This window comes from Clinocottus analis, unplaced genomic scaffold (genome assembly GCF_023055335.1).
Source record: "Clinocottus analis isolate CAN_PGR_092001 unplaced genomic scaffold, fCliAna1.0.p SCAF_16, whole genome shotgun sequence".
Taxonomy (NCBI): Eukaryota; Metazoa; Chordata; class Actinopteri; order Perciformes; family Cottidae; genus Clinocottus; species Clinocottus analis.
The window spans coordinates 14853138-14875004 of NW_027175887.1; the positions used below are offsets into that span (position 1 = coordinate 14853138).

Below are 21867 nucleotides of genomic sequence, written 5' to 3' on the forward strand. Positions count from 1 at the left end.
GCCAGCTTTATGTACAACAGAAGTAAAAATCCTCAAGTAAATTATTTCATTCTTCTTTTTTTATAATATAAAAGGAAATTTGAAGCGTCACACACGGGAAAAAAACACCTTTAAAGTATCTCTCCCGTCAATAAATTACCTCAGGAATCCCAATCACAGGATTACCATAAAGCCCCGGAACCTCAAATGGTCTTTTACAAACTCTCCTTGGAACCAATTTATTTTTCTTGGGGCCTGAAATCTCTAGGGATTTGATGTTTGAACTGTTTGACAGATGTCCTTCTTCAAAACATCTTTTATAGAATATGTATCTTCTGTCAAACACATGCTGGCTGAAAACTTCAACTAAAATAAAATAATGTTTTACAGTTGGAGTCACTGATTCTGCCCCACGCACAATATATATTATATTTACCGATTTGCTATAAGCTAATAAAATAGAGATTATTTTTGAAATGGTCAGTTTTAAATGGTCAGTGTTTTTGGTTCTATTAAATAATTTTGATGCATTTTCACTATTATGAGTATTCAAAAAACTGTTACATGCATTTCTATACATGATGAAGACAATGACAAAACAATGATGAATATGATCATTAAAGAGCCATTAAGAAAATCCAAATTAATAGTAAATAGTTAGTTAGTTGGTCATAAGAGTACATTAATAATGAATCTAAAATAGTTCAACCTGCGTATTAGATTCTAGCTCAAATGTATTGTATCATAATAAATAAACATAAATTCCAATAGTTGGCGATAATGCATAATTTGAAACACCAAACGTCACACAATACGAAGGAAGAAGAAAAACAGTATCCAATAGCCATTGAGTGAAGTGCCACCTCTCGTTGTCTGCGGTTTGCTGCTCCAAAAACAAAGACGCTCAGCAAAGCGAGAAGTCTCACTACCCGTCACTTCCGTGTTTGTAGAACAGTCCCGTAGGATTTTGTTACTATATTATGCAGTAAAATTCTTCGTTTTAATACCAGCTTAATTGATGTAACTACGTTAGCTCGAGCCATTATTTTCCTTGGAACCGCTTTTGTCCAAATACAACTTTATTTGCAGATATTTTTGAAGGCGCATGCGCATTTTCGATCTGTCTTCACGTCGACCGGCTAAGTCAAACTACAAAATGTTTAAACGTTGCAACCTTGAACATATATATACGTGTTACGCCATTTAAAACGTGTATTTATCTTTTTTCGGTTTATTGCGCTGTCACGCGTGAAAAGCGAGCTTCAACACAACTTTCGCCGCGGTCGAGTTTCTCTTTCTGAATATCAGACATCCTCCTGCTCTCTGTACTCTTTGCTCCAACGTACAACAGATTGTACACAATCATCATGGCGACCCAGGCTGGTGGGTATTGAGAAAATACAGCAGCATTTCCTTCATATCTTTACTTTGAGTCTAACCATTGTTTATGGGATAACATATGTTAGTAATGGGCACGTTAAGATACGACACTGTTAATGCCGTGTAATGTAAACGTCCGTCTCTCCATAACGTTGTTCTTTAAACGTTGTCCAGTGCTGCAGCTAGCTAACGTTCACGATCGCTAACAGCAGTCAAATGTTTCTGCATTTGTGGGGGACTAAAGTTAATGTCGGGGGGTTTAACTCGTGTCGGGTTTGGACTGGTTAACTTTGAACATGGTCAGGTTAGGAACGGTATACCAAGTTCCAACAAAACAGTTTGTTACGTTCACGTTTCCCAGTTTAGTGACCAGTAAGGCCAGCCAGCCGTGTTACAGGAGCAGGCTGTCGGTCATGCCTGCTCACGGTGACCTGGACCTGGTCCTGGTCCTGGTCCTGGACCGCTCCGGTTCAGGAGGCTCGCTTGTGTTTGAGCTTTAATCAGAAGGAAACAGCGATGGAAAGAGCTAGAATTACGAGAGAGAGAGAGAGAGAGAGAGAGAGAGAGAGAGAAAGAGAGAGAGAGAGAGAGAGAGGGGGAAAGAGAAAGAGAGAGAGGGGGAAGAAAAGCGAAACTAGACTTTAATACGCTATGACGCACTTTTACTGACATTTACACTCTATATCTACTTATTCTGTGGAAGAATTTGTACATGGTTTTGAAACCAATATATATCATTTATGTTTTTTTTACTTCGAAAGAAGAACCATGATAACTCTAAATAAACTCCTTATTGATAACTAAACCACTGTTTATAATGACTTGGCAGATTTTTCAATGATCCACATCACGTGTAAAGTCAAATAAATACGATATGATTAAAACAGATGGAGAGGTGGCCAAGTTAATATAATAACGATAGGATAGCCGGGTTGCCACACTAATCTTTTATTTATTTTATTATTGTTTTTGGTTGTCCGTCCAGGTTTAGACACATTTTGTCTTGTGATCAATTTAGTATTTTTGTTCGTTAGCTGCTCTCATTAAATATATATGGCTATTCCTTTATGAAATATGAGTTTTTACTTCATAAAAACGTTTGCGTCTGTTAGAGAAGGTGGTTCATCTAGTATAAAACACTGCAGTTTAGTGAGTACCAATAGAGAATTTTTCCGAGACTGCATGTACGATACACTGTTGATATGGAATTGTTGAAAGAAATACATGCATGTTGAGTATCTCTGTGGTAAGTAGGACATTACAGATGTATGTTTCTGAAGACATTTCATCAATGTGTTTAAAACGCCTTGGATACTATTCAGAGCACTGAACTTCACTGACTAGATCCCACATAAATGTTCTCCTCCTCTTCCAGGAGTTGACGAAGTCATAATGGACACTGAGGACAAGCCAAAAGAAGCGGAGCAACTCGGTGAGGAAGCGGAAAAAGCCAACCCGGAAATCACGTCTCCCACGGATGCCGTAGACGCCACAACTCAGGACTCTAGTATTAGCAATGGGGACGACGCTGACGCCGACAAGGAGAAGGTGGACTTGAAGATTATCTGGAACAAGAATAAATATGATCTGAAAATTCCTATTGATAACACCGGAGCACAACTAAAAGAAAAGATCCACTCTCTCACTGGTACGAACACAGGAGCTCCCTTTCACGTGTTCTAGTGGCTGTTTAGTGGATGTTAAACGCTTAACATGCTCTCTTGTGTCTTCCCAGGTCTTCCACCCGCAATGCAGAAAGTGATGTACAAAGGGTTGCTTCCAGAGGACAAGACGCTACGTGAAATAAAGATTACAAATGGTGCAAAGATCATGGTGGTAGGATCTACAATAAATGATGTATTAGCTGTGAATACACCCAAAGAGGTCGTCCAGCAGGAAGTTAAAGCTGAAGAAGACAAGAAAGAGCCTTTATGCAGCCAGAAGGTAAGATGAAGGGCATTTCTGCAGAATGGAGTAATCTATTCATGGAGTTTTGTGTTGTTAAACCGGCACTGTTATTTCAGCAACACAGGAAGGTTTTGGACAAAGGTAAACCAGATGACATAATGGCATCTGTTAAAGGAACAAAGGTGAGAGGAGATGGAGACGGAGGGACCACAGCAGTTCAGGTTGACTAAATGATTTCAGCGCCGGACACAAAGACTAACTGTCTCTCCCCGCTAACAGGAACGATTACCAACAGTGCCTTTATCTGGGATGTTCAACAAGTCCGGAGGAAAAGTTAGACTCACGTTCAAGCTGGAGCAGGATCAGTTGTGGATCGGAACAAAGGGTGAGGTTACAACTGGCCTCATTTTTTTGCTAAATCTGCTTTCACACAAAGATGCTGATGACTAAAACTCCTTTGTTTCTGTGTGTGTTCATCTCTACAGAGAGAACGGAGAAAGTCCCGATGGGCTCCATTAAAAACGTAGTGTCTGAACCCATCGAAGAACACAACGACTATTACATGATGGTAAGAGTTGTCGACGCTTCCGACATGTCAGGTGTTGTGGGCGGGCCTTATGAGCCTGGGCCCCGCCCACATTCTAATTGATTTGGGTAGAATGTGTTTTATTCTTCATCGTTAACTTTTAAATGAACAAAAAAGACACACAAAAAAACCCTCTTTCAGACAGCATATTCGTCTCCGCAGTGCCGCTTCCGCTCTGCGGCTTCCTGCTTTTTATTATCAGAGTGGTCTAGTATCTATTTGTTTCACCAAGCGGAGGACGCCTGCTTCATACTCTGTATGGATGAGCTCGTCCCCGCTCGGTCTGACAGCCGTAACGTTGGAGCGGGGAGGACGATCTGTTGGTCACAACAAGCTGCTCCTCCATTTTCTAAAGTGACGCTTTTCTGAAAAGTTCAGACATTTCTGGAAGCACTTCACACACACAAAAAAAAGTGCTCAGAAAAACAGACCAAAGCTGCTGAAAACACTCTCGTTGGAGTGGGAAGGATGCCGGCGACCAGACTAATATGGACACAGGCCCTTAAAATGGGAGTGTTTTACATGAACGGATGTATTGTTCTACACAATCCACGATAAAAATAAAAGCCGACAGCTGCACTAGGATAGTGTTTTTAATTTGTCGCTTCTAAGAAACACAAACTGTTGTGGGTAAATCCTGAGCTATCTTGGCATTGAAAAGTTTTTAAAGTGTCCTAATCAAGCAGACGTGCTACTTTGCTTCCAGCACGATAGCGGTCGTTGCGGTTTTAGCGAGATTTCAAGCTTGAAGCCGTCAAACGAAGGCAAGAAGAGTATTAACTTCTCTAATTTAAAAGAGCCAACCCAAATATTTTTTTGGGCCCATCCAAAATTGAAATCCTGTCGCCGTGCCCGCTCACCGGGTTTCTCGTTTTATGAGAAGCTGTAATGCCAAGCGCTGCGAGGCGGACACGAGTGGGGAGTTCGCTGTAGTATGTGTGTGCATCGGAGTGACGGAGGTCATCGTTTTGCTGTCTGGGGCTCGGCAGCGGAGCGGGAAATGTCAGCGCTTTCTCTAGATTAACCTTTGGGTCTGAAGGCACTTGTGTTCTTCTTTTGTCAGAGAAAAAAAAGGCAGAAATCTCAGAACAAGTAACTTAATTGAATCGGGTGGTCTGATGGAGATCCAGAGCTCAACAAAGCAGAATGTCAGAGCGGCATTAATAGAGAGAATACAAACATTTTCAGGAGAATGCGGTACATCCTGTCAGCTGAATAGCTGATGCGTTTTAGACCTTGATGGTTTGATTAATGTGAAGTAAACAAGAAAAGTGATGTGATGAATTTAAAGGGAGTACAAAGTGACAGCGTAATGCAGTGAATGTCATGGCAGTCGGCCACAAGTGGATTGAAGCAATAACGCTGATTATAAACGTCTGGGCCACTGTACCAGTGACCTTTTTTAAGGTAATTAACAGATGTCCTTGTTTCGGTTTTCCTGTGTATCGGTACCGAGGGCAGCCAACGGAACATGTGGGAGTTCATTCCTGTCCGTGACGTTGATCCCAGTATGGACACGAGAAGGACACTCAAAGTGCAGAGTAGTGGACGCCGCTTCTTGTTTGTGTAACGTTTTTGGCACAAGAATGGAATTTGATGGCAGCTGCTCGCGGAAAGCATGTTGCCGCATCACTGAGGAGTTGATGATGTATGAGGAGGAGATGGAGGAGGAGATGAGGGATTTAAAATGCCAGTGGGCAGGCAGCGCTCCCTCTAAAACACCGAGCCCGTCGTTGATATTAGTGATCCGCCTTGTTTGCTTAAATGTTTGGAGGTTTTGGAGTAATGATACTTAATTTACTTCTATTGAAGGGATTAAGTGGGCTGTAATGTACTGCAAAGGAATTTGTCTATAATTGAGAGGCAGTTTATGACCTAAAACTCAGGTATTTGAATGTTGATTCATTAAAAAGCATTATGCTTTAGTCATTTGCATTCCAGATGACCTTGTTTTGAATAATTAAATCTCATTTAAAATGTACAGATGTCATTTAGATTTGCACCTCAAATTGTTTGTTTGTATTAAAAGTGTTGTTTTGTCAACTCACTTGACGCGCTTGCCGCTCTTTTTCTCTGCAGGCTTTTCAGTTGGGTCCAACAGAAGCGTCTCAATATTGGGTCTACTGGGTGCCTGCACAGTTTGTCGATGCAATCAAAGACACAGTCCTCGGAAAATGGCAGTATTTCTAATGTGCCTCTTTTTTTTGAACTGGGATTGAGAGCAAAGAGCCATTGAAAATGAAACTGGAGTCAACAGTGAGGCTTAAGGAACTTCTTGGAATACATTCAGAGGAAACGGACGGATGCCGGTGGACTAATCATATTGTTTTTAGGTTAAAAGTGCACTATGTGGCAGCGTAACAATTCTCAGCCCTGTTGAACATCCAAGGTTCTCGGCAAATCCAAGGGAAAATGATGAAACAATTGTACAGAAATTGCTAACACTTTTCTTCAGTTATTCTTAAAGAAATAAAACTTATTTAATGAAATAAATTTGCTTGTATTTACTTTGAACCAACATGTTGCTCAGTGCAGGTCTAGTTTGATGACGGTCTACTGGACTTAGATTTAAGTTTGGATATAGTCATCGGAGCACTTAAACATTGGCCTTTTTATTATTTTTTGCTGAAAAATGCATCTTCCTTGCAGACTGCAGCATATTTTCTGCTGGGTGATTCCTGGTGTTTGGCTGATATTAAACGCAGCTTGTAGTATGACGACCAAATACTTGGTCTCGGACCATAAATCTGTGTTTCCATGTACCAAATATCAAGTGTTTTATTCAGCAGAACACCTTCTGAACTGAGGAAATTATAATGGATTCATAAAAAAGCAATACTTTATTTATTCTCTGGTCTTTACCGGGGTGAGTTAAAATGAATGTGACAAGTATACAGATCATAAATATTTTCACAACTCGTGGGATTAATTGTTATATTATCTCAAGACCGCATGAAATCAATAAACAACCTTTTATTTTAATCCATTAAAGCTTTGCTGAAAGCAACGTTGTGCTTCGTAATGAGAACACAATGTTAACTCAAAGGCACTGTTCACAACAATATTCATCAACATGAAAGGATGTGTTTTCTACCAGTATTTCAATATTAATCACATTTATAGTTTGCAGGTCACAGCACTATTGAGGCTCAGACTGGTGGCGAATATGGTGTTCATATTTCTCTAAACACATGGCGTTTTGAGCTCATACCTATTTTTTTTTTAAAATGCCAAAATGTAAAGCTAAAAGGGGCAACCTGCACATCACACATGCAAACAGTTGTACCAGGAAGGACAGAACTAGTCTAAACATATTTATAAGGCTGACCTTATAGTAAAGCAGTTAAATGTGTTTCACAAAAAATTATTTATATATATATATATATATATATATATATATATATATATATATATATATATATATATATATATATCCTAAAATACTATGATTATAAAAAATATTGTTTATAATATTACATTTTTATAAATATATATTTAAAAAATATTGTTTATAATATTATATTTCATTTTTATTTTTAAAAAACAATACGTATACATTGGGCATCTCTGCGGTTCAGTAGCTACTTGATATAAGACGCCTTTACTCTGTAGGATTCTAGACCGGAAATCAAATTGTTGCTTCCGGCTAAAACACGCACACAACTTCCGGTATAACCCTGAGTGGCGGGACCGCGGGTAATGCAAAACTTCCCAAGCTAACCGTCAAAGAGCGGCGGTTAGTGATGAACGACCCGGTGAGAGCCGCCGCGGAGAGGAAGCGCCCGCCGCCGGTGAAGGTGCTGTCCGGGCAGCTGCGGGCGGCGGAGAGCCGGGGGACCGACAGCGGGGACGGCTGGGCCCTGCGGCTGGGCGGGGGTCGCTCCCTGCTGGCCTCGCTGGTGTGGATGCAGGGCACGGTGCTGGAGGTCCAGCCGGACCGGAACACCGTGACGCTGCTGGACGAGACGGGGACCTTCGCGGTGCTCGGCGTCAACAGCATCCCCAGAGGGAAGCCGTGTCTGGCCCAAGGTGACGCCGTAACACTGGTGTAGTTTATGTTTCAGAGGTGGTATTCATTTATTCCACTTTTCTAAAACAGGCCTTCCGTAGTATCCGTACATGCATACTACATTTGAACTGCGACAGGGGCCAATAACACTGTCACGTGCTGTGCTCTAGTTATAAGTATAGTAAGGTAGATAGTATTAGATTATTGATTAATAAATTAATCATTTCTATTGTCAGGAAATGGTAACAAAATGTGAGCACTAGATTTAAAAAAGAGCTGTATGTCGATCGGTTATTCATGGAAAATGATGAGAAAATAAAGCTATAAATACAGAAATATTCTCCATTGAGATCAAATTGGACCATCTGGATTTCTGTTTTTAATTGAAATTTTTAACAGGAATTTCCTTTTTATTTCCATTTTTGCTCTAACTGTACATTTTAAAAATTGTACCACCACCGTCAATAAATATTTAAAGTAAACAAAAACCTGGCCCTTACTTAGAGAAAATACAAATTTTAGAAGGAAAGCCACAGCTGTAGCTAATAACATAAACTTTAATACTCCTGAGCCTGTAAGTACACCAGGATGTCTATTAAGGCTTTAGCAGTTATGAAGATGTGTAAACGCTGCCAATACACAATCTTAGAATATGAAGCATTCCTGAAGTTTGACGCATATAAAGAGAGGCTTTTATTCTGACTACAGAGCAGTCTTTTGTGGTCACGGCGCGTGAATATCTCTATAATATACAAGCCACATCTCACCCGGATCATGTTTTGTTTCCTTGAATCTATTTGAAGCTGTTTTTTTCCCACAGGCAAATATGTCATGGTGATGGGCCTCATCGTGACCGTCTCCCCGGAGCCGGTGATCCGTGCCGTGAAGATGGCAGACCTCTCCGAGCTCGCCGGGCTCCACAGGAGGATGTGGAAGCTGGAGGTGGAGGACCTGCAGCGGCTGCTGGCCTGAGAGCGCAGCCGCTGACCGGCTCCTGTCGCGCGTGTCCCGCTGGGCGCGCCGCTTTGAAGGGATTCTTGACAAATGGTGAAAAGAAGACGACCTCAAAAAGGACTGAAGAGGGGGATTCAACTCGATGTCAGGCTCCTGACGGCGAGGTGTGATGCAAGAGGGACAAAGACTTCAACATGATGGCTAAACTGACTTTGTGCATTCAGTATTTCTGCTGTGAAGCTGAGCTTTCCCTCTGGGCTCCTACTCCCAGGGATGTTTATACATATTCTAAATAAAGATGACCTCCTACTTTTCTCTCGTAGAAACAGAATATAGATGTTTATACATACTGCACTTGGACAGATTGATAAAACCCATTTGTTTTTTTCAAAGGATGAAAATATTAAATTCCATCTTCATTTACACAGAAAATAATTCGATCCCAATGCAAACATGTTATCCATTTAAAATCTGCCTGTAGCACTGAGGGAATGTACTTTTAATCTACTGTAGTATTTTCAGAGTACAGTCAGTGCTGTTAGCGTTGCGCTGCCAGCTCAGCAGTCATGTTGAGAGCCATAAGGAGGCAATCTGTCATAGATAAGGATGGAGGGGCGGCGGCTGCAGCTCATGGGATGAGCAGTCGTCCTGCGTCCTCCGAGATCGCCGGTTCAGAGAAGACATTTCCCAAATGTATGACACAATGGATTATTCATATGCTCTGGAATTCGAATTAAGCACCTTTAAGGTTTTCAATTAGAGCTATTTCTTGAAATAGAAGTACCACACTGTAGAAATATTCTAAGTACTTAGAATATAGGAACCCAACCAGATTATAAATGTGATTAATAAAACACATAGCAGTTTAAACGGTTTACAAAAAGAAGCTTTAATTTGAGTGGTGTCTGTTACACTGGCATATTAATAGATAAATGGAAAGTGAAAATGACCTTTGATGATGGATTAAAATAAGAGAATGTCAACTGAACTCTCGATGCAAGTATCCCACATTCAACACGGGGAACCGTAAAAGGTCATTAACGTATATAAACTGTTTGGGGGGGTGGAAAAGAAAAGTACTTTAAGGTCAACCGTATCTGAACGCGCCTCTGATCGAGGTTTCGCGCCTGCCGCTTTTTCCAGATGTTCTACTGAACGGCACAGAGCAAAGCTTCACGCGTCTTCCACTCAGGTAACACTACTGTAGTTCAGAGCCAACCACCAGTTCAGAGGGCCGGTCCTGAGCGCCCTCTTCAAAATCATGCTGTGATCAGGCGGTTTTCCTCGAGGCCCTCGGTGAGGGGGGGAGGGGAGGGTCACCTGACTCGACTGTTTGAATACTGCATTAGTTGCAAGTGGGCTTAAGTATCGTCATCGCATCGTTAAATAATGTCTTTAAGCAGAAAACTGTATTTCCCAAAGTCATTGTCATTCGGTGCTATAAGATGGTCTTTTCTAGCTTTGGCAAGTTTCATCAAAAGGAATTCCCGGCGCTCCATCCACTCTTTTAGTTCCTGCTCGCCGTGCGCCAGCTTACACAACTCGTCCTCTGTGCACGTGCTTTTGAGGAATCTACGAGGACACAAAAAGGTCAAACCGTTAAAACTCCACCGGACTCCGACCGGAGACGTTTGGCGCTCGGCCGCCGGTGGTCTTACCTCTCGCAAACTTTGAAAGTGCCCGTAGGAAAGCGATACTGCCAACAGTTCTGATCGTCCTCAGAGTTGAAGACTCGGTCTTTGTGTTTTTCTGAAGTGATGTGCTGCTGCCACTGCTTCTCGCTGTTGCAGTTCTTCCCACACAGCCAACAGTGGTTGCCAGCCTGTGAAAAAAACAACACACACACACACACACACACACAGAGAGCAAATTCCATTTACACAAATGACTGATTATCGCCTGTTTATTCATTTAAAGCTATTCCTGTTAATCACTTGGTAAACAACAACATTAAAACAGTGTTTAATAAAACGTTCATCCAGTTGTCAAAACATTTGTGTCTGATGGTAAAATTGTGTGATCAGCCAGCAAAAGAAAGCATTTAGTTTCTTTTTGCTGAATGACTTATTCCCAAGAAATGTGTCAGCACATATCTGGTGAACGCAATATTTAAAGTCTTATAAACATTTAGCTCACGTAGCCAATAATACTGTCCACGTGTCCAACAATATTTATCAAAAATATGTTTTTTATATCAAAAATATGTTCTTCCTAAAAAACTTAATATGACTTTTGCTTATGAAAGCAACAACATCATGACATCCATGTTGTGTGTGTGTGTGTGTGTGTGTGTGTGTGTGTGTGTGTGTGTGTGTGTGTGTGGCATCGCTGTCCCCTATTATAAGCCCACCCACTTTTAGCGGTCTAGTAATTTGATGGATTTTATTAAAAATGCTTCTTTTCAGTGGGCAATGCTTCACAGTCCGAAGCTAAAGACTAACTTTACCTACACTGGGACTTTAAAGTGGTGCTTTTGTGCGATTCTTTGTGGAGAAATCAACAGATCTGTGAAACTAATTGATTAGCAGAGACAATTGCACGAGTGTTAACGTCCTTGCTTGAGGACAGCTTAAGAGCATAATCTACCGCTGATACACAAAAGCAGCGCTCCGTATTCTCGGGGCTTTTTCAGACTCACCACTTCTTCGGCGTAGTCGGTTGGCATGTGGATCTGTTTGCCGTTCTCCCTGACAGAGTTATTGGAGCTCTCGTCGCCCCAGCCCGGCTTCTGAGACTGGAGCCACTGCTCATAAAGCTGATCCATGTCTGGAACTAAATGAGGGCATGGGAAATGAGTCGTTAGGGTTGCTGCGTCACAAATTAATTCAGTTTCACCCAAGGAAAGGAGCCCGTCTCCTTGACAGAACTCACTGTTGTTTTCCTTCATGTAGGTCCAAAGGTCTCTCTCTTCTTGACTGTGCGCAAACGTGCAATTCCCAATGTACTGACACTTCTTGCCAGCTGTCACATGCATGCAAATCTACGACATGGGGGGAAAACAATGTTTTGGTGAGACAGATTGCAGGGGATTTGTTTATCAGAAAGACAAAGAGCCACCTTGGAGGAGAAGAATGTTCGGCTCGTACCTCAAATTGAGACGGGATGGGTTTTTTGGTCGGCAGCGATCTTACTGTTGTCCACTTTTTCCTTTCATGGGAACTTACGAGCACCACCCGCCGGTCTTTAGCCCACCTGAGAGGGACAGACGGATGGAAAAAGAGTCACTTATCGATTCTCCTCCTCGTGTGCGGTGAAGACGTCGCGGCACTCACGTGTGTCTCGCCTTCGCTGAGCAATACTTCTTGTTTTTGTCGGCTTCGCTGAGTTGGCCGTTTCTCCAGCACTGGCCACAAACAAACATCATCTTCAGGTTCGGGGGCCCGAACCTCCTTTGTGCACTGGAAAGCTGCGACGAAAGGGCTGCGATTAACAAAACCAAGCAACAGGGGCGCAACTCAAACGTTCAGCCAGAAACGAACGCGACCGAGTTTTCACCCAAAGAGACGATCGAATCCAACGAAACGGCAAAAATAAATACACACACATATATACACAGTCCTTAAGTTGGGCTTACCTGGGCTCCCTGCAACGAAGCCGTTGAATTCCAAAACTTTTTGGCCTCTTGGACAATACTTTCATGAGTGATACCTACATGATGCAAAAGTAAAACTGATTAAAATCGGGTGGAAATAATTGAATTATATAAAATTTCACAGTGACAAGTTTTGCATGAGGCATTCTTTTAGAAGAAGTGTGCTTGGGAGAGTGTTTTTTTAAAAATAAAAAGCCATCTCACCGAGTTCGTGCTGCATCATCCAGACCTTCAGCTCGATGAGGCTGTGCGCGTAGAAGCAGTCGTCCTCTCGCACGCAGCCGTAGCGGACTTCATGCCGACAAAGATCCAGCTGGCACTGAGGATTCAAGGGTCTGATTTTGGAATAACGGACCGTATTCTCCTTCAAAATGTGGACCAGGCACCTACGAGACAAACGGGGACATTAAAGTCCCGCTCTTGATCCCTCGCATCATTCCAGAGAACTCTCAACTGTGAATGAGTCGACTAAAAGGTGGTTTCAGAGCTGCAAAAAACACGAGATGACATACTTATGATCCTCAAAGTCGTGCTTCGTCACAGGATGAGAGCAAAGCGAGAGGTCGTCTTTGTTGGTTTTGCTGATTATTCGGGGTTTGTGGTCAAAACACACCTGCAAATTACAAAAAAAACATTACAATAGTCTGTGAAAACACATCAGTCTTTCTGCAGCGAGGACAGAAAGGGCTCCATCGCTGCTACACAGATACTCTAAAAGCACTCTAAAAGCCCCTCACGGCTGATGTAAGGATGCAGCTTCTAATGATCAGACTAACACATGAGGCTCCAACGGAAAGCTTTACGTTTATCACGTTAACATTGTTTTATTTCCCCCCGGACAAAGCGAAATCAGCGCTTATAAGTCTAAGAAACATCTGAGGTGGTAAATATTGTCTCATTTACTGCGAGACAAACCTAAGTTTCCTTCTATTAGCACTCTGCCGCTGCAGTAACTAAAACTAAATGACATACGACACACTGAGCTCTTTTTCCAACATGAACTTAAACACTTACGCCACAGAGAAACATAAATATCCCATGATGCTCCTGTAAGATCTTGGGGACCGTCAACTGGATGTTGGAGTTGGGCCCGTACGGGTCGAAGAGAAGCTCCCTGGAGATGAACCCTTTCCGTTCCAGCGACCAAACATCAATCTCTTCTTGGCAGTATGCAAATGTGCAGTGGCCCGGGTACAGGCACTCTTTTCCAACAGCCACCTCTGAAACAACACCGGTCACATGTCAGCGGCTGGCGGTTAGAGAGACGAGACCGTCGCGGGCAACGACGGCAACGTGGAGAAAGCAAAGTCACAGAAGCTGCCACAAATGCTCATTTTTATAAATGTGAATATTTATGTGTAATAAAGACGAGGAGGAAGGGAAATACGTGAAACGGTGAAAACCGTACCCTGCAGATGGAACTGATACTATCTGCATTGCTAAATTATACATTTATGATGTTTTTTTTCTCTGGGAAAAGACAGACATGGTTCAATCAAGGTCAATAAAACGTTACCTTTACAAATGTAATAAGGCCCAACGTATTGGGTTTTTGTTGGTCTTGGTCGAATGAGCTTCCACGTTTTGTCTAGCGAGTGTTTGAATCTTCCGAGTAAAGCGTCCTTTTTGCATTTATGCTCTTCTGTATGAAGCGTGTAATCCAACACTCCGGGCCCTGTGGATACCAAAATAAATAAAACATGTTACACCAAACAGTCCCTGCCTTTCCTTAGAAAGACAACACACACACCCACACAGGCACACATGCAGTTCCTCACCAGTTTTGACGTAGCAGCTTGAACACGCTTGTTTGAATTCATGCGTGTCAGCTAACGGGTTCTTCGCTAACTCCACAGCAGCAGGAAGACCCTTCACTTCAGGCATCCCCACAGCCATTCCCATGGGGCTTTCATTATTGTTCAACTGTTCATTAAATAAATAAAAAAAACTGAAATGTCAAACAAGACCTAACACAAGCCTGTAACAAGGCCTCGACTGACTGATGAGTAACAACACAAAATTACCTGCGGAATGAATCGACTCTGAGCATAATCTGAAATGTTCACAGACGGGAGAAAAAAAAAAATCATTAAAAACACAGGTTGACGTATTTGGACACACCGAGTGTGACAAAGGAAGCGTACCTGTTTTATAGTCGGTAATGTTAAGACTATCCAGGGAGTCCAGGGGCGGGGGCAGGGCGTCGAAGGTGTCCATACCAAAGTACGTACTTGACCCCGACTTGTGGTACAGCGGCGGCAGCGTCACGGTGCACTGCTGGGCGCTGCTGTGGAGGAACGGGTTGATGTGGGAGGGCATCAGGAATGGACTCGACATGGAGCTGCCGGAGGAAATACTGGTTGGCAAAGGAAGAGGCCCCTTCATTGTGGGTATAACCTGGAGGGGAAGAGAGAGAGAGAAAAAAGTTACACTCGTGCTCAGACATGGACGCGTTTCACTCCCCGCCGAGCGGTCACATCGGCTCTCTCACCATGGCCGATTCGGGGCCGGCCTGGTCCAGCAGATCGTCGAGGTCGTCCCCGATGATGTCCGCGTCGAAATCCTGACTGACGTCGAGCATCGGGCAAGGCTTACTGGTTCTGCACCCGTTGACGAACGAGGGCACGGGAAGAGGGGCCGGCGCGGGCACGACGCAGGCCGACAGGGAGACGGACTCGAAGCCCGGCGGCTCCGACGGGGAGACGGACGACATGATGTGGTTGGGGAGCTCATCCATTATTGCTTCATTTAGAGGCGCTGGAGCTTGGATTGGAGACGGAGCCAAAACGCTGCTTTCCTGGGTGAGCCGAGGCACTTCTGAAACACGACGAGGAAGGGGGCGGGGTTACTTTCATCCTTTCTCCTTTTTAATGAACAAATCAAAGCTGCATTAACACAACACCTACCAATTTCTATATCTTCAACTGAAGACGAGCCATGGGAAAACTACAGAAGAAGGAAAAAAGAGTAAATCATTGATTGACATGTTTCTCGGGAGAGCCAACGTAAATATTGAGGTCATGGCGTTACATACCTTCTCACATGATGCATCTTGATAACTGGATGCTCGCAAAACATTCAAGGCAGGCTGTTAAATGGAATTAGATTTCATTAAATTACGGCTTGATGCGTGCACAGAAGATGCCTCCATTGACATCAAATGTATGACATCAAGTAGAACTGCTTCACGTGGTTGTCATTGTTTTTTTTGCCTTAAGCGTCAGGACGGTTTGAGACACACATACCTTACTCCTTACATAAGCTTTACGGATTTTCAATCCCAAAATTTTGGCAAGGTCCTGAGTCAGGTCTGTGACACTGGTATCCTGGGGAGACAACACAAACGGACAGCGTTTATACAAACACTCTCGCCGCAACCGCTTTGTCAAAAAACGGTCATTTCCATTAACCAATTATTCTCTGCCGCTGCTGTGTGGAAAGCTTTTCTTTTCCCCCTCATTCGCAAAGGATTTGTCCTGTGCACATATGTACATTTGCTTTCATGCATCAAGACCGAGCCATTTTGCACGAATTTCAGCAACCTTTTGAAGGCGAAGACCACATCCACAGTCCTGTCGTTTGATGAAAATTGCCTTGAAACCTCCGTTTTTCATCACGCTGTAGATGAGGAGACGTCCTGAGGCATAAACAAACCGTCTCTTACGCTAAATGGGGCCGCTAATTGCACCGAAAGTTGGGCCGACATCAGTGTTACCTGAAATGTCTTCATTCAAAAAGGTAACGGCAACACAGCGACGAGCCAGACGGGCAACGCGCCAGAAACCGCCGTGAATCCCCTCGGCGCGCGTGTCAAATTTAGAGTGGATCTTCCCTGCACATTTGGATACATCGACACAACAAAAACGCACGCGTTGCATCCCTTACCTGAGGCACTGCGAGGGAGCATTTGGCAACAGCCTCATAGGCCTCTTGATGTCTCCCCATCTCCTTCAAGGATTTAGCTTTTCTGTACAGCGCTTTGTAGTTCCCCTCGTTCAGATGGAGAGCCTTTTCACAGTCTTCTAGCGCCTGGTCGTACAGTCCCTAAGAGAGAGGACGCGTCCCAAAGTTAGACAAGCTGTACTTAACCGTCGTGCTGCAACACAGAACAAAGTAACCGCCCGTTGTTCAGGAATTGCCTTTACGTGTCCAGTGGGTTGAGTCAGGTGTGTGTGTGTTTTTCCTGAAGACGGCTGAGTGTTTTTTCCCGCCTTGGGACACGATGTAAAGCAGAATGACACCGACAGGAGACCCGAACGTTTCTCTGAAAGCATCATTTATTTCCCCTGAAGGGAAGTTTAACATTTAGAAATCCTGACATTTTGTTTTCATGTTACTGTTGAGGCTTGAGACCACATGATGTTCCCTGCACCTGGAAAAAAGGTCCTGTGATGTATGCAAAGTAGATTCAAAGCGGGACAAGTTAAACATTGTGACAAAAGAACACTGAGGCTGTCCGGCCCTTTTAGGGTCCTCAGGTTAACAGACAACTCTATTCAGGAGGAGCATTGTGTTTTAATGAGAGGAAATTAAAACGAAAAACACGCTTCTTGTTCTTCTCTCCACAACCTCTCAAATGTTCCCTGTATTTTTAATTATTATACAAATAGTGTGTTCATGGTGTAATGAGAGATTCAAGCACAAATGGTGAATGTTGCTTAATGGAGGGCCCAAAACAGAGCTCTTCTTTTGAAACTGCAGTGACATTTAAAAACATATTTGTTGACATTTTGTGTATTGTTTTTTGGTAAAGGTTGATTTGAGCAAGTAATCCCGGCTTTGGGAAACCCTGCGCCCTCCAACGTGACATTTGAGGCTGATTTTATGAGATCCAAATCTGCTTGTTGTTTTTTGGACTTTATTTGTACAATTTAACTGCATATGGAGAATGTTTGGGAGAGACTTGCTTACCGGAACAATGTTCAGGTAGGCGGCGGCTCGGTTCGCATACAGCTTTTCCAGTAGACCTGTTGCAACACAGATATCTTCAGAGTCGGCGTAATCCGCTATACTCAAGGCTTCGGTGTACATCTCGATGGATTTCGTCCATTCCCCTTCTCTGAACACATCGTTTCCTTCTCCGAAAAGATTCCACACGAGATCCTTAATGAACACCTGAAAACACAAATGCAGCTCGTTTGTGTTTTTATTCGGACGCCACGATACAAGATGGGAAACCCCCGCTTCAAAATGTACACAGCTCACCTCATACTGCTCTTGACTTCCAGGAAAAGGAAGTGTGGACCTAAAAGCAAGAGAAAGTTCACGTTACAAACCTTTAAAGTGTCAGAACAAAAGATACATTAGAATGAGAAGTAAGAGTTCAAAAGCACGAGTCTGATTTAGTTCAGAAAGTCTGCAACTAAAATCATTATTCATCTGGGAAAACTAAATTAATTGAATGAAGCAGCATCATTTTTTTAAATTTAAATTGTATTATATTAAGTATACATTAAGTATATTATGTATTAAGTTCATTAAATGTTGCGTTTCATAAGCTAATATTAATAGTAATACATTGATATATATAAATAATAATCTGATCTGCATCGTCATTAAAAAATGAAATGAATTTCAGACAGTGACATCAACACAGGAAGTGTGTGGGTGTGTGTGTGTGTGTGTGTGCGGTTTGACAGATTGCTGTGTGTGCAGGTGCTGACATCATTAAAAATCCAATTATATCAACACATTGTAAAAACAGGGTGAATACGGCGGCCGTCATTTTTAAAGTCCAGGATCGTCATGATTTTGTTAAAAAAGTTATAAAAAAATACAGAAAGTGAAGTTACTGTCTAGATTAAGATCAGCAAGGGTTATTAATCCTTCGCTGCGTTGTAAAATTTGAGCAGAGGATTTGTGGTTGTGATGTAAAATGTTGCAATAATCATCACAGAGGTTGTTTTGTTGTACTGGCTTCGAGCTCGGATGCTTGTCAGGCATTTAAAGCCGCCTTTCCTTGTTTTGCGAACTCATCGTGTCAGTTTCATTCAGAGCCTCTGGCATTACATTACATTTAATGAGTCCGAGTCAACGTCACGACATCAGTGAAGTTTCAAGTTGACAGCACGGAGCAGCATTTATGTATCACTTTTGTTTTACAAATGAAAGGCGCCGTCAGATCAGATGAAATGCAAACCTCACTGTCAGGCACAGCTCTGAAAGAAACAGCGCGCGGACACTCTCCCAGTCTGCCGGATGCATGAATACAGAGCTCAGATCAAATCAGTGGAATATCCCACAATTAAAACATAAGTAACGTGAAGCCGAGTCGGCCGGTAATCAGCCGTCTCCCTGACAGCCAGATAAACCGAACAACAAAGCACGATGCGGGGCTGACAGATCCTTCTTCCACCATGTGGGTGAGGGTGGTGCCAGCGCTGGAAAATAAATAAAAAAAGGAACCGCAGACACGTCTTCATCTAGTTATCCTGTGCAATATTTCTAATATATGAGGACAATCAAGACTCTGCGGCGTGGCGGCGTCAGTCCGAATCGGAGAAGTCCTGACACTTCACACATGTCTGCTTACTTGTAACGCACACAACTCAAACAAGTAGGGATTTTTACAGTGACACTTACTGGATGAACTGCAGGCCTTTCTGAATCTCCTGCCAGCGACTCCTTCTGTCCTGACACGCTTCGGACATGTTTGTATTAATACACGCTCCTCTGTCAGCACCTGGAATTATGAAATATATACACAAACACACAGTGTTTATTACAGCTAGTTTTCTTGGTATAAAAACAAAACAAAAACAATGACAGCATAAAAACACTCCCTAGTCATTATAAGTCACCATCAGCAGGTCGTCCAACTGGTTTACAGTTCACAGGCATTATGTTACTTAAGGTTTTCTTTTGCCTCCAATGTGCATGACTTCCGCATTGAGTAATGACGACACACGTGTAGTTCCGGTATAAAAAAAAACTACATATTTCTTATCAGCTTGCGTCTCTTATCAGCTCAGTCTCGTGAAAGTAAAATAAAAAGTGCCCCTCTGGAGCCGCGCAGGGTGAACGGTGCTCTCTTTGGCCCCGTGTGAACTGTTTGCTCAAAGCGTTTAAACGCATGAGGTCCATTATCGGACAGCACTGAGATAGCACTGATTCATCCTTCAGCTCGCCTGGTCTGTTTTCAAGCAAATGCAAAAAAAAAAGTGCTTCACAAGAAATGAATCATAAAAGCAAAGCTTCGGCGTCCCAAACTGTTTGTTTAGGAGCATATCATGGCGTCAGAGTTATTGTCAGCCATGTATTTCCTTATTAATATGTTTAAACGTTAACCCGGTCCCGTCACAGCTCATGTTTAATAACATATTATTGTTTGACATGTCTTCAAAACTACTTTCTAAGCAAATACGGATCTTAATAGAAAGATAATAGACTAATACTATAATTATGATATAAGCGTTTCCTCTCCTTTACAATCTTTAGCTTTAAGTTTTTTTCAGCAAAGCGAAAACTAACTTTGTTCCCAGGACATTTTTTTGTATCAAAGCTTCCGCCGATTATCAGTCAGGTGTGTGTGATGACAGCGGGCTGACTGAGAAAGAAAACATCCCGCAGGTTGAGTTTTTAGGATCAGAGGGAGCTCCTCGGGACCCCCCACGTCCGTGTCCGACAATGGACGCATCGCGTTTAGCGCACGTGTGTCTTCCCCGCGGCCGGGGAAGTGGACTTCTAGTTAGCAATCATCGGTTTGCTAGCGACGCGTAGCAATATGTTGCTCACATAGTTTTACCCGCCGCACTAAACACCTCAACCGATGAAACCCGACAGCGTCCCCCGGTGCCGGGAGCACACCGGTCCAACCGAGTTGCGTGACGTTACCTGGCCAAGTTTCTAGGAAGTCCACTGGACCTAACAAAGCATCGGCATGTCAAGTTAAACTAGTTCCCCAACGCAAACAATAGCGAGCAGTAGATGTTTAGCTCCCGCCCGAGACCCGGTAAATACCACATACATTATCCAACAAATGCTCCTTGAACATACTTACATGAATGTATCTTTATTCCAAACAACCCGTATGTCGGTTATCCAAAAGGAGGGTGAATTATTTTTCGTTTTAGCCAAAATAAGTTAGCTAGATGTGCTGTATCGCTGAAGGCCGCCCGTGGCTTCTTCTTCTTCTTTGTATCAATGCAGGGTGAACACGGGCTCCAGCGCAGCGCTGCCCCCTGCAGGCCGCGGAGGGACATGACAACGTTCCACACAGAAAATGACAACACGAGCTCGTCAAGCATAGATCAATGAACCAGTGAGTCTCTAATGGGAATCATAACAATGCAGAATGTGAAACACATGCATTTTAATATATATATATATATATATATATATATATATATATATATATATATATATATATATATATATATATACATATGTATTTATGTTGATGTTGTTGTAACACAGCTGCAGTTTGCTTTAATTTACTTTATGTGCGAATAGAGATATTTCCTTCGAGGAAATATGATTGACATCCGTTAGGATGTGTGGATCAAATGTTTTGAGCCACATTACGTGCATTAGTTGTGTTTTCTGTGTCTACATCTACATGTATAGTGACTTTCTTCAGGCAAATAACAGAGAACTGCCACATGAAGACAACGAAGCTGAAAGAGATCACTGAATATAAACCTTTTATTTGACTAAGAAGCATATAGCTGCATATGTTTAACCATCATATGGCCATAAATTACCATAATTAGTTTTTAATAGATGTATCCCGCCATAGGAATTCATTAATTGTACATGAATGTTCCCTTTTCTCTGTGCATTTGCCAATATGGCAACCTTGAAAATCCACTCTGGGGGCGCCATCTTAATTCAAAAAATGATAAATCCTTCAAGCCCTTTGCTAATATATACACTGCTAAGACACCCTGTTTCCATCTCTTCAACCAAATCTACAAAGCCAGTCACAGTTCAGACTGTTAAGCCGGAAGCAATGAAAACTCCTCTCACCCTCAACTGTCCTTCTTGCAAATCTTTTTTTGTGTGAAAGTTACTGGGTTTTTTTTCATCTTGGTATTAATCAACACATTAAGCCTCTCAGATCCTTTGTTCTGGTAAATGTGGAGTTTCGCTTCACGTCGTAGCGGCTCAGGACAACACAAGGAGCAATGTGGTTCATGTTCCAGCTTCAAGTAAATTACACAAAATGTTCTTGATCTCAGTTTTAATTAGTTACAACATTGTGCTAGTCCGGCTGTATTAGACGACAGCACATTCATAAAAATGGGATCCACCTGGTTTCACATGAACTAATATGCTATTTCAAGGTTTCTCTCCAACACTAATTATAACCTGGAAGTAAATTATTCGGTTTTAAAGGAAGCCGACGTGTCAATCTGTACGCTGATTAAATAATTAGTTTCAGGAAAAAGTCCTTGTTTAAACGTTAATATAATTTGCAGATTTGTGAAGCAGAAAAACAGGGAGAAAACACACTGAAGT

The 21867-nt window shown here is 42.5% G+C and overlaps 3 protein-coding genes across 3 annotated transcripts; 2 read left to right on the forward strand and 1 right to left on the reverse strand.

Annotated features, from left to right (window-relative positions):
* The first annotated feature begins 1228 nt into the window (after positions 1-1228).
* ubfd1 (ubiquitin family domain containing 1) lies at positions 1229-6346 on the forward strand. The gene is made up of 7 exons (XM_068578393.1): positions 1229-1362; positions 2735-3007; positions 3095-3303; positions 3384-3449; positions 3547-3652; positions 3753-3835; positions 5933-6346. Exons 1-7 carry the CDS (start codon positions 1347-1349, stop codon positions 6041-6043), a joined length of 864 nt encoding a protein of 287 aa, XP_068434494.1. The 5' UTR covers positions 1229-1346; the 3' UTR covers positions 6044-6346.
* A 1171-nt stretch (positions 6347-7517) lies between these two features.
* rmi2 (RecQ mediated genome instability 2) lies at positions 7518-9131 on the forward strand. The gene is made up of 2 exons (XM_068578394.1): positions 7518-7882; positions 8683-9131. The coding sequence occupies exons 1-2, from the start codon at positions 7597-7599 to the stop codon at positions 8832-8834; spliced, it is 438 nt and encodes a 145-aa protein (XP_068434495.1). The 5' UTR covers positions 7518-7596; the 3' UTR covers positions 8835-9131.
* Positions 9132-9680: 549 nt separating this feature from the next.
* zc3h7a (zinc finger CCCH-type containing 7A) lies at positions 9681-20539 on the reverse strand. The gene is made up of 23 exons (XM_068578392.1): positions 20408-20539; positions 18991-19090; positions 17614-17653; positions 17320-17523; positions 16294-16452; positions 15654-15734; positions 15443-15496; positions 15315-15354; positions 14900-15225; positions 14553-14805; positions 14433-14461; positions 14187-14331; positions 13925-14083; positions 13423-13628; positions 12921-13021; positions 12613-12794; positions 12391-12464; positions 12089-12222; positions 11903-12008; positions 11688-11796; positions 11455-11588; positions 10475-10638; positions 9681-10388 (listed from the first exon to the last, which is right to left on the reverse strand). Exons 2-23 carry the CDS (start codon positions 19056-19058, stop codon positions 10199-10201), a joined length of 2958 nt encoding a protein of 985 aa, XP_068434493.1. The 5' UTR covers positions 19059-19090; positions 20408-20539; the 3' UTR covers positions 9681-10198.
* Between the last annotated feature and the right edge of the window lie 1328 nt (positions 20540-21867).

What these genes read in the sequence shown, in the direction of transcription:
- ubfd1 (XM_068578393.1), top strand. An exon ending in AAAGATCCACTCTCTCACTG is followed by an intron (nt 3,008 to 3,094) that starts GTACGAACACAG and finishes GTGTCTTCCCAG; the next exon opens with GTCTTCCACCCGCAATGCAG. An exon ending in AGCCTTTATGCAGCCAGAAG is followed by an intron (nt 3,304 to 3,383) that starts GTAAGATGAAGG and finishes CTGTTATTTCAG; the next exon opens with CAACACAGGAAGGTTTTGGA.
- rmi2 (XM_068578394.1), top strand. Translation starts at nt 7,597, where the DNA reads ATGAACGACCCGGTGAGAGCCGCCGCGGAGAGGAAGCGCCCGCCGCCG. An exon ending in GAAGCCGTGTCTGGCCCAAG is followed by an intron (nt 7,883 to 8,682) that starts GTGACGCCGTAA and finishes TTTTTCCCACAG; the next exon opens with GCAAATATGTCATGGTGATG.
- zc3h7a (XM_068578392.1), bottom strand. Translation starts at nt 19,058, where the DNA reads ATGTCCGAAGCGTGTCAGGACAGAAGGAGTCGCTGGCAGGAGATTCAG. An exon ending in GAAGTCAAGAGCAGTATGAG is followed by an intron (nt 17,524 to 17,613) that starts GTGAGCTGTGTA and finishes TTGTGTTTTCAG; the next exon opens with GTGTTCATTAAGGATCTCGT. An exon ending in CATTACCGACTATAAAACAG is followed by an intron (nt 14,462 to 14,552) that starts GTACGCTTCCTT and finishes TGAACATTTCAG; the next exon opens with ATTATGCTCAGAGTCGATTC.